General features: G+C 54.5%; 1 protein-coding gene across 5 annotated transcripts in view; it reads right to left on the minus strand.

Moving 5' to 3' along the window:
- Nucleotides 1–8,467: 8,467 nt before the first annotated feature.
- DISP3 (dispatched RND transporter family member 3) overlaps nt 8,468–14,534 on the minus strand; it is a 72,817-nt gene continuing 66,750 nt past the window's right edge. For 3 of the 5 annotated variants that reach the window (XM_070603380.1, XM_070603366.1, XM_070603368.1), the window contains exons 17-21: nt 14,128–14,273; nt 11,850–12,009; nt 11,174–11,287; nt 10,598–10,764; nt 8,468–9,750 (exon numbers count right to left, since the gene is read on the minus strand). In XM_070603380.1, the coding sequence (XP_070459481.1) occupies nt 9,388–9,750; nt 10,598–10,764; nt 11,174–11,287; nt 11,850–12,009; nt 14,128–14,273 (950 nt within the window). In that variant the 3' untranslated portion in view covers nt 8,468–9,387. The remainder of the gene's footprint in view (nt 9,751–10,597; nt 10,765–11,173; nt 11,288–11,849; nt 12,010–14,127; nt 14,274–14,534) is intronic. The other 2 variants (XM_070603371.1, XM_070603375.1) reach the window with 1 other exon arrangement.

A 14,534-nucleotide genomic window follows, 5' to 3' on the forward strand; every position in this document is an offset into this window, starting at 1 on the left:
CCTTGTCTCTTCCTAGCATCTGATAGTTTGCTGACAATCTCTGGCATTCCTTGGCTTGAGGATGCATTGCTCCAACCCTCCATCTTCACGCAGTGTTCTCTCTGTGTGTCTTCACAGCATCTTCCCTCTGTGCATGTCTTTGGCCAAATTTTCCCCCTTTTTATAAGGACACTGGTTGTATTGGTTTTCTGGGACTGTCATAACAAAGTACCACAGACCGAGTGGTGTAAACAGAAGTTTTTTGTCTCACAGTTCTGGAGGCTGGAAGGCCAAGATCAAGGGGCCAGCAGGTTGGTTTCCTCTGGGGCCTCTCTCCTTGGTTTGCAGATGGCCGTCCTCTTGCTGCCTCTTCACATGGTCATCCCTCTGTGTGCACACACCCCTAGAGTCTCTCTGCATGTCCTAATCTCATCTTCTTATAAGGACACAAGTCAGATTGGATTAGGACCCGGCTTAACAGCCTCGTTTTAACTTAACAACCACTTTAAAGGCCCTATTTCCAAATAGGTCGCATTCTGAAGTACTGGGGTCAGAGCTCCAACATATGAATTTGTGGGGGACATGATTCAACCCATAACAGGAGGCCTTGTGCATGCTCACCCCTTTTCCAGGAACCCTGACACTGCCTTGTGAACAAGCCTGGTGAGTGACACATGGCCCTGTGAACCCTGTTCCCACAGCTTGACAGCCAGCCAAGCCCCCAGAGCAAAACCACCCAGCTAATGTACAGCTGACTGCAGACACATGAGGGAGACCTCTAGGATCAGAAAAACCACCCGGACGAGCCCAGTTCAATTTAACTAGCGCACAGAATCAGGAGCAGAATAAATGGCAGCTGTTTTAAGCCACTGGATTTTGAAGTGGTTTGTTAAGCAGCGACAAATAGCTGGTACACTGAGGCTCAGAGAGATCACGTGGTTTGCACAAGGTTGCACAGCTGCAGGTGGAACCCAGGCAACCTGATGGTCTGAATACCACACCACGGAGAAAGGATCTGTCCCAAGGTATCAGATTTGTCAAAGTCTCCCTAGGACAAGGGTCCAAGAGCCCCTGAGTGAGACCTCTGGAATTCATTGATCCAGGGGACAACATGGGAAGAATCTTGCCTCAGCTTCAGCATTTGCTGTGAGACCTTGGGAGCAGTCACTTCACCTTGCTGAGCCCCAGTTTTCTCCTCTGTAAAATGGGGTGGTAATAAGCCTGCCTTGGAAAGTTGTGAGGAACCAGCGAGACTCTGAATGTGATAGCCCCTTGTGAGTTGCATAGTATTGTATACATTTTAGGGAGTCTCTCTCTCTCTTTTTCTTTTTTTTGTGAGGAAGATCTGTGCCAATCTTCCTCTGTTTTATGTGGGATGCTGCCACAGCGTGGCTTGACCAGCGAAGGCTTCCTGGAGGAATCTGAGTCTTGAAGGATAAGCGGGGAGCTATGAAGGTGCAGTGTGAGAGGAGAAGTGTTCCAGGCAAAGAGAACAGCCTGTGCGAGGGCCTGGCCATAAGCCACAGCTCTCCACATGTCAGGAACTGAAAGAAGTTTGGTTGAACTGAAGCCTGAAAAAAAGTGGAGACAGTAGCATGAAATAAAAATGGGGGAAATTGGGGCTGGCCTCGTGGCCAAGTGGTTAAGTTCACGTGCTCTGCTGCAGGCGGCCCAGTGTTTGGTTGGTTCGAATCTTGGGTGCGGACATGGCACTGCTCATCAAACCATGCTGAGGCAGCGTTCCACATGCCACAACTAGAAGGACCCACAATGAAGAATATACAACTATGTACCAGGGGGTTTTGGGGAGAAAAAGGAAAAAAAAATAAAATCTTTAAAAAAAAATGGGGAAATTGTCAGTGAGATCGTAAAGGGCCTTGAAGGCGCCACACTCCTGCTCATACCAAAGGTTGTGATTGGAACTCTTTGGCTCCAGAGCACATGATGGTTCCACATCCCTGCTCAGAGAAGAGGCAGAGAGGCTGCTGCTGGCCCCACCAGATCCTAGCAGCTCCCAGGTTCAGAGCACTTCAGCTGAGTTTTTGATGCTTTCTCTGGGTGAGGGGTGAACCCCCTCCCTCCCTATTCACTGCTCTCCCTAACTCACTCCATCCTCCTCCAGTCCACCCTCCACTCCTCAGCCAGACTGCGCTTTCTAAGGAGCAAATGGAAGCCACATCTCTTCTCTGCTCAAAAAAGTCATCCAGCTAATATGTTCCCGCAGTCCAAAAATCCAACAGTGTAAAAAGATTTATAACAAGGCTTCCTCCCGTTGCTGTCTGCCATTCACCTAGTACCTCCCATCTCCACAGGTAACCACTGTTTTCCTTTACGAATATACAAGCAAAAATAAGTATATAGTCACTTACCCATATTTTAACACACAAACTAGCATATTTTACACACTGTTTTCCAACATCTTCCCACCATTTAATATAACTTGGTGATTTTTTGCATATTGGCACTTAGAAAGCTTCCTCGTTCTTTCCTTCCAGTATGGACTGACTGTAACTTATTTTGTCTGTCCCTGTGCTGATGGACGGCTAGGAGCTCCCAGCCCCTCGCTATACCAGACAAGTCTTCAGCGAATAACTTCCACACTTGACCAGTGTAGCTTTATCTGCAGGATACATTCTCAGAAATGGGATTGCTGAATCAAAAGGATTGTGTGAATGCAACAGTTATTGACAAATTACCCTCTATGACAGTTGAATCAGTTTATACTCCCACCAGCAATTCATAAGAGAGCCTGTTTCCCCATATCCTCACCAACAGAGTGTGTTATCAAACTTTTAGATTTTTACCAATTGGATAGGCATTAAATGGTTTCCCGCTTTAAAAAACCCTCCATGATACCCCCATTCTCCTCAGATAAAGTCCAGCTTCCTCTGGCGGTTGTAGGGGTGTCCTTTTTCAAGAGCTTTTCATGAGCCAGGGAGGTGGATGTGGACCCGGCTCACTATAGCATGACACTTGTGTTCCAGCAAAGAGCCGAGAGAGAATAGGAAGCCTTCATGGAGGAGGTGGCATCTGAACTGAGCCTAGACAGATAGGTCAGAGTCTGACAGGTGTTAATGAGAGGAAAGAGAGGGAGATGTGTCCATAGTCCAGAAGAGAGATGGGAAATGTCTGGAGAGAGTAAAGAGCCCAAGGTGGCTGGAGGACCCAGAAGAAGACAAGCCTGGAGGGGTTTGGGGACCGGTCATCATGGGTCTTGAATGTCATGTGAAAGAGTTGAGGATTAGACCTGCAAATGATAGGAACACAATGAAGTCTTTTGAGAAGGCATGTGAAGTGGGTGAGTGGAGGGACTGTTTAGTTGGGACTCTTGATTTAAAGTGAAAGAAAACCCTGCTCAAGGTGACTTAAGGAAGAAGGGAATTTATTGGCTTGTTTAAGAAAAAAACTAGAGGTAGTTAGCTTCAGGCATGGCTGGATTCAGGGGCTTAAATGACATCACCAGAAATCTGTCTATCTCCCTTGGCTCTGCTTTCTTCTGTGTTGACCTCATTCCCAGGCTGTCTCCAGCCTTTCCTCTCACGCCTTAGAAATATCAGTCAAAAGAGAGTACATCATTCCCAATAATTCCAGCAAGCACACAGGAAGACACTCATTGGACTTATTTGGGTCAGTCGCCCATCCCTCAACCAATCCCTGTGGCCAGGAAGATGGAATGCTGATTGGCCTCGCCTGGGTCACATGCCTACCCACATGGTGGAGTGGTGGGAAGTTGGGAGGTAATGGGGGGTGGGGGAGTGGAGGTAAACGGAGGGAGTGTTTATGAGGGGAGGGTGTCTAGCAGCTTCCCCTGCACCACAGGGTCTGGGGTGGAGAGGGACCCTCAAAGACAAATCAATGTGTGGTGACCAGAAAAGGGAAGAATGGGCTTATATGGGGGACAGAATAAAGGTAGAGAAATTAAAGAAGAGACTGTAAGGTGCAGGCAAGAGGGATGAGGGAAGTAGAGGGGGCTCCCTGTGAGCTCCTCCCCTGAAGGTGTAGGGCGGGGATTTGAGCTTCTCCTTGTGGCCAGGTGGTGCGTTCCACCGGCCGCTGCACTCTGGTTCTTTCTAGAAAACAGCAGATCTTGGGCCCTAAGGCAAATCTAGGTGGCCTTGGAGGGCAGGTCTGGGCAAAGACATGAGGCCCCATGCCAATCTGAGACCTCAGGCAGGGTGGTGGTGTGTGGACCGATGGCCCCTGACTGCTGGGCTCGTATTTTAAGTCAGTTTGGAGTGGCTGGCATTTCACAGGACTCCGCTGAGCCTTGAATGCCAAAGGCAATGGTATTTAGCCTGCTGGAGCAGGCATAAACGCCAGTCTGAACTCTGGAGGCCCCGGCTTTCCAAGGGGCACCTCTGTCCGAGGTGCTGAAACAGCCTTGAGGCGCTGTCTGGCAGCATGTGGTCACCGTACCCTGCCATTGTTGGGTCACGCTGCAATGACAGCTGCTGGAAATCACAAGGCTGGACCATAACTCAATTCTCATTTGGCATGTCTTGAAGTTCATCCAGTAGCTGCTGCTGCAGCCATCCTGTTCTGCGTCAGGGAGGCCCTGGAGGAAAAGGAGATTGTTCTTCCTGGGCAACTTTCTCTGCAGTGACCAAGGCTGGTCTGAGATCCCTGCGCAGAGGGCCAGCCCACCTTGATTCACTTGGTGGGATGTGTGTGTGTGTGACTCTGAGTCCTGTAGGTAGGAGTTCCAAGCTCCTGAGATGTCCAGTTGTTTTCTCCTGGCCCAGCATGCCACCCCTTTCTCTGTTCACTGTCCCCAGAAGGCTCCAGTCTTGTCCCCTATAAGATACAATGAACCTCTTCTTTTATGCCCTAACATCAGCCTGCAGGAGGCTGGATTTTGGCTCAACAAGCCCTGTATCTGGTAGGATCAACTCCCCAAAGGCAAGAAAACTGGTCCTCATCTTTTAAATCTCAGGGCAGAAGCCACTTCCCCAGTGACTGCTCTGCCAGCCCGGCCACATGGCTCAGTGCCCTTACCCCACACTCTTCTCCCTCGAAGACCTCTGGCTTGTGGTTGTATATTTGAGAGATTCTTTTATTAAAGTTACTCTCTCCATCTTGACTATAAGGTCCCTGAGGTCAGGGTCAGGTCTGTTTTCGTGTTCTCTTGTATCACCGAGGCCTGAAATAGTGCCTGGCACAGAGCAGTGCTCAATAAATAGTTGTTGAACAAATGAATGAACAGCTCCCATGGGCATCCTCCTGCTTATCAGATGTGAACAATGAGAACAAGAGAGACTCACAGAAGAAGGATGGCAACGATGGTGGGCACTGAGGGCAGCTTGATTTTAGGAGACTCAGATCCTGGCAGCTCAGCAGTGGAAGGAATCAGAGCTCTGGACATCATTTTCTCCCCTGTCCCATTTTCCAGAGGATTAAATCAATGTTCAGTGGCATGCTCAAGGCCCCCAAGCAGGGTTGGGGCTAAGACTCAGACGCTGGACTCTTGATTCCAAGCCTGGGCTCCTTCCGCTCAGAGTAGCATGTGGGTGGGTGAGTGACTGCTGCTGTGGGGAGAACCTTGCCTGCCTAGCTGGCTGGCTGCTTCTATGAGTCAAACCTGGCGGAATCCTGAGAGGCCACAGGGGAGAGAGCAAACACTCTCCACCATCAGCCCTGAGTGTAAATCCTGCTCTATCATTCACAAGCTGTGTGACCTTAGGGCAGTTACTTCATGTCTCTGGGCTTCAGTTTCCTTAGCAGTGAAACAGGACAAAATCATCCCTTCTGAGGAATGCTGTGAGGATTCCCGAGAATGTATGGGCAGTCCTGGGACACAGTACTCCAAAAACGCTGGCTCTCTTTTATACCTCCTGGCCTCCAAGGGAAGGAGAGAGAGAAGCAGGGGCTCAAAGAATCTTTGCAGGTGATGGGGGGGTCCCCCTACCCTGGGCTCCTCTCACGCCCTCTGCCCCTCCTTGGCCTGCAGAAGGCCTGCACAGCCTCACAGATCCTAGGCTAACCGCTGTGCCAGAGCTACTGGAGAGCATCTCATTAATGCTCAGCAAAAGCTCATTAAGACCATGAGCTCTGCAACAGCGACAAAGGAAGGTCAAGATTCTTTCCATGAGAGTTAGTGCCTCTGGGACCCTGTGGCACCAATATTCACAAACAAGATGAAGGGGGATTTATCTGTAGGCAAGCAGGCAGCCAGGTGGGTGGCCCAAGTTCCCTGGAGCTCCCAGTCACCCACATCCTGCTCCCAGCCTTGCCCTGGCCTCTGCCCCTGGGAGGGAGAGCATTACCGGCCGGGAGCTGAGCAGAGCAGTCACCACGCAGGGCCTTAGGGACCAGGGCAGGTCAGTTTTAATGAGAGGAAGATCTGAAGTTGAAAATGCCATCCATAAAGGCTGAGGCTGGCAGGGAGGCAGAGTAGGGCAGCGACCCTGGGCCAGGAGAAGCTGCCTTGTGGTGTGCTGTGGGCATTCACCTCCCCCTCTCTGGGCCCCAGTGTGTTCATCTGTAAGATGGGAACTCAGCTTGCAGGAGAGTTATGAGGCTCAAGAAAGAGTTGTATTGATGCGAGGGAGCCCTAGTCACCCGGGGGGAGGGGAGCGACAGTGACACCAGGGCCTGACCTCCTCCACCCCTGATTTGCCTGCCCATCACCCCTGCAACACTCTGAAAAGATAGAGGCCAAGGGGAAGGAAGAGAAGCTATTTCTTAAAAGCAAAGAAATGGGCTAAGTGAGGGTTTCCTTACAAATGGACATTATTTGGACTGCGTGCAAATGATACGCAAATGACTCCGCCTCCACTTTAAAACTAGGCTATTGGGAAGGTCTCAGGACAAGGACTTAGAGATGGCAGTCCTTTTTCTGAGCACTTTCTGGGGTGTCTTAGCTTGCCAACTCCTCCTCTGTCTCACCCCTTCCCACCTGGCCTCCTCCCGTAAGTTTGCCCCATTCCTCTGGCAGCTGTGGTCATTGGAAGAGGTACGACCTTGCACAATGGCCGGAGCCCTGGGTTGACTGGCCTGGATCCCTCATCAGCCCCTTTAGGGCTGTGTGGTCCTGACCCTGCCCCCCAGCCACAGTGCTCTTTGCTGAGCCTCTGAGGGCTCAGGTTTCATGTAAGACTGATGGGGAAATGCTGAAGTATGAAGTATTGTACAAATTCAGGGGTTTCCATTCCAGAGTCTCTAAGAACAGGCTTCTTGACCACCAACCTTGAGCTTCCCTGTAACTGTCATCACCCTTTGTGTTAAAATTCTAGGAGAGGCTGTACACCTTAATGGTTGAGCACACGCCCTGGGGCAGGCTGGCTGGGGTCAAAAGCATGGTTCTACCATCACTGGCTGCGTGACGTGGGCAAGTCAGTCTCTCGGAGCCTCGGTTTCCCCATGTATAAAACAGGAATGAAAGTACTTGCTCCTTGAGGTGAACAAAAGAGCTGATGCATGTCGAGCCCTGTTATGGGTTGACTTGTGTACCTACTCCCGCAAAACATGTGCTCAAATCCTAACCCTGGTACCTGCGATGGGCTTCTCTAGAAGTAGAGTCTTTGCAGATGGTCAAGTCAGGATGAGGTCAGGAAGGGGGGCTCTAGTCCAGTATGGCTGCTGTCCTCATAAAGGGAAGATGACGTGAGCCTCACAAAGACAAGACAGGCTCATGAAAACAGAGGTGGAGATCAGAGCGATGTGTCTACAAGCCAAGGAACACGAAGGGCTGCTGGCAACCAGCAGAAGCCAGGAGAGGGGCATGGGACAGACTCTCCCTCAGAACCTCCAGAGGGAACCTTCCTGCCAACACCTTGGCTCTGGACTTCAGCCTCCAGAACTGTGACAGAATAACTTCTGTTGTTATAAGCCACCCCGCAGGTGGCACGTTGGCATGGCTGCCCTGGCAGACTAATACGAGCCCAGCAAGGAGCGTCTGGCATGGTTAGTGCTACGTGTCAACCAGCACCACTAACTGCTTGTTTGGTGTCTGTCTTCACCACAGATGGTGGGGCCAAAAGTCTGATGGTTCTTCAACAAATACTGAGTTTCTGCTTGGTGCCAGGCATGCTCTAGGCAGGGGAGATGGTGTTGCACATCTGTCTTGCATGCCTAGCCCCCCACTTCATATTTACAGATGACCAGGTGAGCTGGCCTGGAGACCACCTTTGATGACATCTTTCCCACCCTCAGGGCTCAGTCTGTGTCCAGTCGCCTAAGGCTCAGGGGGCCATGCCTGACCCAAGGAAGGTCAGTGCCCAGCACAAAGCCGGGCTCTCCGAAAGCACTCAAAAATGTCCCAACTGGGCAACCAGATGAGCCCCACTCCCACAGTGTGACCGAGAGGCCCCCAACTCCCCCCTGGGCCGCAGAGCACTCCCTCACCCTGGTCTCTAGGAGGTCCAGCACCCTCCACCTCACCTCCACCTCCTTCCAGGCCCAGCCCCAGGCCCACCCCTCGTCCCACGTTATGGCTGGGCAGCACCCGAACACTTAGTTATTTCAATTTTAAGAATATGACGGAGTCAGCGAGGCTTAAAATGCGTGTGTTAATAGCGGCGGTCTGCAGTTTCATTTCACTTTAACAGGAACCATCTGCTGCGAGCAGGCGGCAGGCACGGCCAGTTCTCCCCCCACACAGCCTCCCCCCACAAAATGATTCCATCCCTGGAGTCGAGTAGGGGAGATGGGGGTTCAGAGCTGTGAGGAAGGCCGTGCTGGGGCCCCACAGCCCCCAGGGAGGAGGAGCCCCTTGAGGATGGGGCCGGGAGTAGGACATGCAGAACCCCAGGCTCGTCCCTCCATCCTCTCTGGCCAGGAACAAAAGGCCTGGGGAGGACCACAGGACCACCGAGCACTGGCCGCTGCAAAGCTGAAAGGGAGGAGAGGAGGGGGCAGGGGGTGCAAAGCCCCCGCCCGCGAACCCACTGTGCTCTTCCTGCAAAGTCCCGGAGGAAGGCACGGGGCTCAGGAGGTCCCTCTGGCTCTGCCACCGACCCAGCCACGGGTCACTTTGCCTCTTGGTGCCTCAGTTTCACATCTGTAGACTGGGGGCTCTGACACCCACATTGGAAAGTTGTTGTGCGCACTGAGGGAGTGTGAGGGAGGCCCCCTGCAAAATTAACCTGAGCCCGGGGGGGACCAGGCACGGGAGGAGGGATGGTCTCTTCCGCTGTCGGGGGGAGCCCAGGGCGACTGCTAGCAGCCCGGAGGCTAGGGTGGCGGCTGGCTTCACACCCAGCTCTGGCTCAGCGCTGTGATGACGGCAGTGTGGGCCACACAAGTGGGCACCAGTTCCCATCCTGGGCCGCCGGGCACCTTCCAGCCCAGGCCTGGGAACACAAATAGTTGGAGCCGAGCTGGGAAACAGAGTGTCTCTGGGGTCAGAGAACAAGAGCCTCATCCCCATCCACTGGACCAAAGGTGAGAAGTCAAGACCCAGTGCCAGGGCTATAGGGAGGTCCCGTTGGGCAGGGGGATCTTATAGCCACTCTGGAGGAGCACAAGGCAGGCGCCCAGCCCCAGGGCCCCTGCTAGGAGCACGGCGGCCAGGGCTTTGAGGAAGGAAGTCCTGGTCCGGGTAAAGGAGCCGGGCGCCATGATGCCGAGCAGGGCCGTGCTGACCGTGAGCGTGTAGAGGATGGAGATGCCCGTGTTGAGTGCGACGATCTTGCCAAACTTGGCAAATGGGGCGATGATGCAGAAGAAGAGGGGCACCGTGGCGATGACAGTGGTGAGGGCGCTGGAGACGATGGCCACGCCCACGTGCCGCACAGCCTCCAGCGTCCGCCACTGGCGCTGGGAGTGGGTGTCCTGGGTGCGGCGGGGGGGAGAGGGAAAGCTGGGGCCCTGGACACTGCTGCGATCCCTCCCTGCCCAGGGCTTGGGGTGGGGCTTGGCCTCTGGGTAGACACATACACCACTGCCCAAGGCCAGCCCTGCCCCTGGAGGCCCCAGATTCTGCCTCGGTAACTGGCTATGATAACAGCAGCTACTGCACGGCTTGGTGTGAAGGTGAAATGATTCCCCTACACTAGGCACAGTGCACAGTGGGGGTGCATTAAGTGTTGCTGTGATGACGAGGATGCTGATCATTCGCATAGTAGGTCCTCATAAATGGGAAGCCCTGACTGGAACTGATTTCTTTCTCTTGACCAAAAGCAGCTAACTGTGTAATTAACTTACATATTTATGAATGTTTTCACACCAATACAATTCCGAACTAGGAAAAAACAAAAACTTCACGAGACCCAGGGCTGGTTTCAGCACTGAGTACTTGGGCATGTCCTCATGAAGCCAGAGGGCCGGAGGGGGGATTGGTGGCCTCGGGGTCATGACTAGAAGGGCCCAGCCGTGCTCCCAGGCTGGAGAAGGAGACTTGGAGCCAAGAAACAGGATGGGCCCTTGGCCGTGGCCTGGTCTAGCTGCTCAGGCTCACGTCAGGAGACAGAGGCTGGAGTCATGGACCCGCCCAGGGCCCACAGCACTGCTTGGGCAGAGACTTGAGTCCCCTGGGCGTGGAGATCGGCCCCAGAAGCCTCAGCTCCTGGAACATGCCCTGGTTGGGGGCTGGGCACTGGGGTGTCCAGCTGCCCTTGGGGAGCTGCACCAAGGAAAGAGAAGATTTGCTGGGGATGGTTAGGGCAGGCAGGGGGCTCACCTCAGCCTGGTGGGGGGGCAAGTTCTCTCCAGCCAGCAGGTAGCCCTCGACCAGATGGACGCAGTAGTCCACAGAGGAGCCGACGAGGATGGACAGGGAGATGGCTTCCACGGCGCCCATCTCCCAGCCACTCCAGTACATGATGGTCACCACCAGGCAGACGATGCCTGCAGGGGCAGGGGACAGCGGGAGGCAGCTCGGACTCGGCCCTACCCTCATAGTCCTGGGGAACGGGGAACGCTGAAGTCTAGAGTGGAGCCCCCAGCTCTGATGACAGGACGGAAAAGGAGGAACAGGGGCAGAGAGACCTGGGAGGGCCCCAAGAGAGGGGACAGGTGCAGCAACATATCACTGGGCTGAGAGCTACTACATGGTGACAGCTGGCTCTCCGTGGGGAGCATGCAGACTTGAGGACAGTCCTACAAATGTCGCAGAGACAGCAGTGAGCAGAGGGTCTTTTTGCTGGGGCTGGGGGTTGGGGAGGCCGGGAAGCCTTCCCCGAGGAGATGGGACAGCGAAGGGTTGAGAGACCTCTGCTGTGGGACCCCTGCAGCCCCTGCCCCACGGCCCACGTACCCAAGATGCTCAGGAGCACAGGCAGCAAGAGCAGCACATGGGTGGTGAACACGGCCACGGCAGCCACGCAGATGAGCAGGGAGAGGGCCAGGCCATACAGGGCGCTCTGCACCCCTGCAAGGGGAGAGGAGGGCCCTCAGACGCGCTGTGCAGACAGGGCACCCACAGCCCCTCACCCCACGGTTCAAAGGTTGCTGGGGTTACACAGATGGGCACAGTCACGGCTAGCTGTCACTCTGTGAAACCACTGAGCCTCCATTTCTTCGTCTATAAAAAGGGTTAATAACAGTACCTATCCCACAAGCCTCGTTCGGAGTTTACAGGGAGAACACAGATCAGGCCTCAGCACAGGGCCTGCCCCGAGAAGGGCTCTGAACGACAGACAGCTGCCTTATGCTCATGACTTTTACTTTTTAGGTGGCCAAATTCAATGTCAGAGAATGTGGCCAGATGTCCCCGAACAGGAGGGGACCCGAACTCCAGCCTCTGACTAGTGTTCTGGCCACTGGGTCATCCCAGTTTCTCCAGGGCTCTTGGCCAGCATTGAGAAAAGGACAAGTGTGGCTCAGATAGGCCATGCCATGCCCTCACTGCCCTGGGTCACCTCCCTGTCTCCCCCACCGCCACCGCCCGCCCTGCCGGGACCCCCGGGGTCAGGGGCTGGGCTGCCACTGGCCTATGATCTCCATGAAGATTTGCTTCCAGTGCTCGCAGGTCTGGAAGCCGCGGCGCAGGGCCGAGCCCTCGGGGAAGGTCTGAAGCTGCTGCTGCAGGAAGCTCTCCCAGCGCAGGTAGTCCGAGTAGGTCTGGAAGGAGGACTTGCCCTTGTACGTGGTCTGCGGGTGATAAGAGCCAGTGAGACGGGCCGGTGGCTGTGGCCCACTCTCCCTTCCCAGGTGGACGTGGCAAATGCAGCCAGCACTCGGCCACTTGCAAACAGAGCATGTTGTGTGTGTGTGTGCGTGTGTGTGTTGGGGGTGACAGATGACCCAATCCAAGATTACCTCCTGCCAGTCTCTGGGTGCACATGTGGTTCTTGGGTTCCAACACCACCAAAGTCCCTGTCCCCTTCCAACAGAGCCACCTTCAGCTCCCAGAGCCCCCTACACTCTCATGTTCCACCCTCTGCACATGCTATTCCCTCTGCCTGCACAGCCAGCTCCCACTCATCCTTGAGGCTCGCTGAGGTCGTGTCTCCTCCAGGAAGCCTTCCTTGATGCCCCAAGATAGGCTTCCACTCGGCCCTGCAAGCCCTCAGTCCTTGCCCATCAGAGCTCTTGTCACTGCCTGGCGAGCTGCCCGTCTCCTGGCTGGACTGTGAGTCCGGGAGGGTGGGAGCGGCCTGCCTCGCTCACAGCGCCCAGCTCTGAGGAGCTGTTCAGGGCATGGTGAAGGAGACAGGCATTTACTCTGCTCTGGAACTTTCACAAATGTTATCTCACTGGCCCAATTCTGCGCTCCCTGAGCACAAGCCAGTTAACCGTGTCCGTGTACACGGATGTGTCTGAGTGTTGGCGGGGTTCAGCTTGGAAGCGACGTCCTGTCATGTGGAGGAGCCTGTGCAGACATTCTCTCCTCTCAGAAACTGTCTAGGGCTTTAAGGCTTTCAGCCTTAAAAAGGAAGGAAATTTGGACACGTGCCACAACACAGATTAACCTGGAGGACATTACGCTAAGTGAAATGAGCCAGACACAGAGAGGCAATACTGTGGGATTTCACTTACAGGAGGTACCTGAATCAGTCAAATGTGCAGAGACGGAAAGCAGAATGGTGGGTGCCAGGGGCTCAGGGAGGGGACTGGGGAGTTAGCGTTTAGTGGGGACAGAGTTTCAGTTTTGCATGAAAAGTTCGAGACATGGATGGGGGTGATGTTGGCAAAACAATGTAAATACACTTAATATAGTGAACTGGACACTTAAAGATGGTTAAGATGGTAAATTTTCTTATGTATATTTTACCACAATTTTTAAAAAACTACCCAGGGATTTGAACTGGTGTCTGCATTAGCCTGGGGCTCACAAGGGCTTGGAGGGCCTCTGGGGCTCTCACTGGAGGTTGGCGGCCTGGGTGCTTGTGCAGCGAGTGGCACAGATGGTGGGAAGGACAGCAGGGCCGGGCACCAGAGGAGACTCGGTTTCCACCTGTAACCTTGTCATTCTCATCCTCATTCCCTGACACCTTCACATGATTTCACTGCTGCTTCTGGATGACTGAGGACCGCCAGAGGGAGGGTGGGAATCTGGACCCCGATTCTTTGGAGGAGGAGCTTGAGCCTAAAGGGGATGAGTGACTTGCTCAAGGACACAGAACACACCAGGATCAGAGCTAGGACTGGACCCCATGTCTCAGCACGAGGCAGCAAGGACAGACTTGGCAAGCCTCACAGAGTGACGTGCCAGGGCTGCGAGGACAGCAGGTACCCAGGTCAAGTGCACGTGTGTGTGTGTGTGCGTGTGTGTGCATGTGCACTTGTGTCTCCTTGGGTAGAACCCAGGGAGTGTCAGGGGTGACAGAGGAGGCAGCAAGATGTGTAGATGGCCAGTCCCCTGTCTTCCAAGCTCTCCTGGGGGAGGCCCAGCACAGGGGTCTGTGGCCCAGCACACGGCCCCCACAGTGGCAGAGAGGAGTGCCCTGGTCTTTCACCAGCCCCAGCCCTCCTGCCCAGAAGCTGCAAATTGACACTGACGGGCTGGTGGGGAGCGAGGGTGGTGGGAGCTGGCTGGAGCCTGTGTGGTGGGAAGGGCCCAGCTCTGCAGTCGGATGGCCTGGTTTAGCACGTGATGCTGACACTGATGAGCCCTGTGACAAGGGGCAAGCAATCACCCCTCTCTGGGCCTCAGGATGCCCCTCTGAAGAGCAACCCCTCTGATCTGGGTCAGGGGCTGGGGATCAGAAGTGACACACGTGAGACAAGCACTCTGCACTGTGCCCAGTGGGGCCGCCAGGGGCTCACCGACTCGAAGGCCATGGAGACCCACTGCACGCGGCCTTCCTTGACCCCCACTGCCCCGTGTGACAGCTGCCCCGGGAGCAGGTTGGGCTCGGGCAGCTCCTTGCATTCAGGGTGCAACATCTGCAGGAAGGAGGAGATGCTGTAGCCTGCAGGGAGAGGGGAGAGTGGTGGGTCGGGGTGGGGACCTGGGAAGAGCACCCCTCCCTACCTCATCCCACCTGAGCACAGGTGTCACCCACCTGAGCGTGAGTGTGGGAGGGGCATGCACCCTTCCCCCACCTCCCAGGTTTAAAAAGTGTCTGCAACCATTGGCAATGTCACTTGGAAGCCCACAACACTCATTTGCCATCTGGGTGGATAACGGCATCTTGTGCCACTCAGGGAGAACCCTGCATGACCTCACCAGG

This window comes from Equus przewalskii, chromosome 2, assembly GCF_037783145.1.
Source record: "Equus przewalskii isolate Varuska chromosome 2, EquPr2, whole genome shotgun sequence".
Taxonomy (NCBI): domain Eukaryota; kingdom Metazoa; phylum Chordata; class Mammalia; order Perissodactyla; family Equidae; genus Equus; species Equus przewalskii.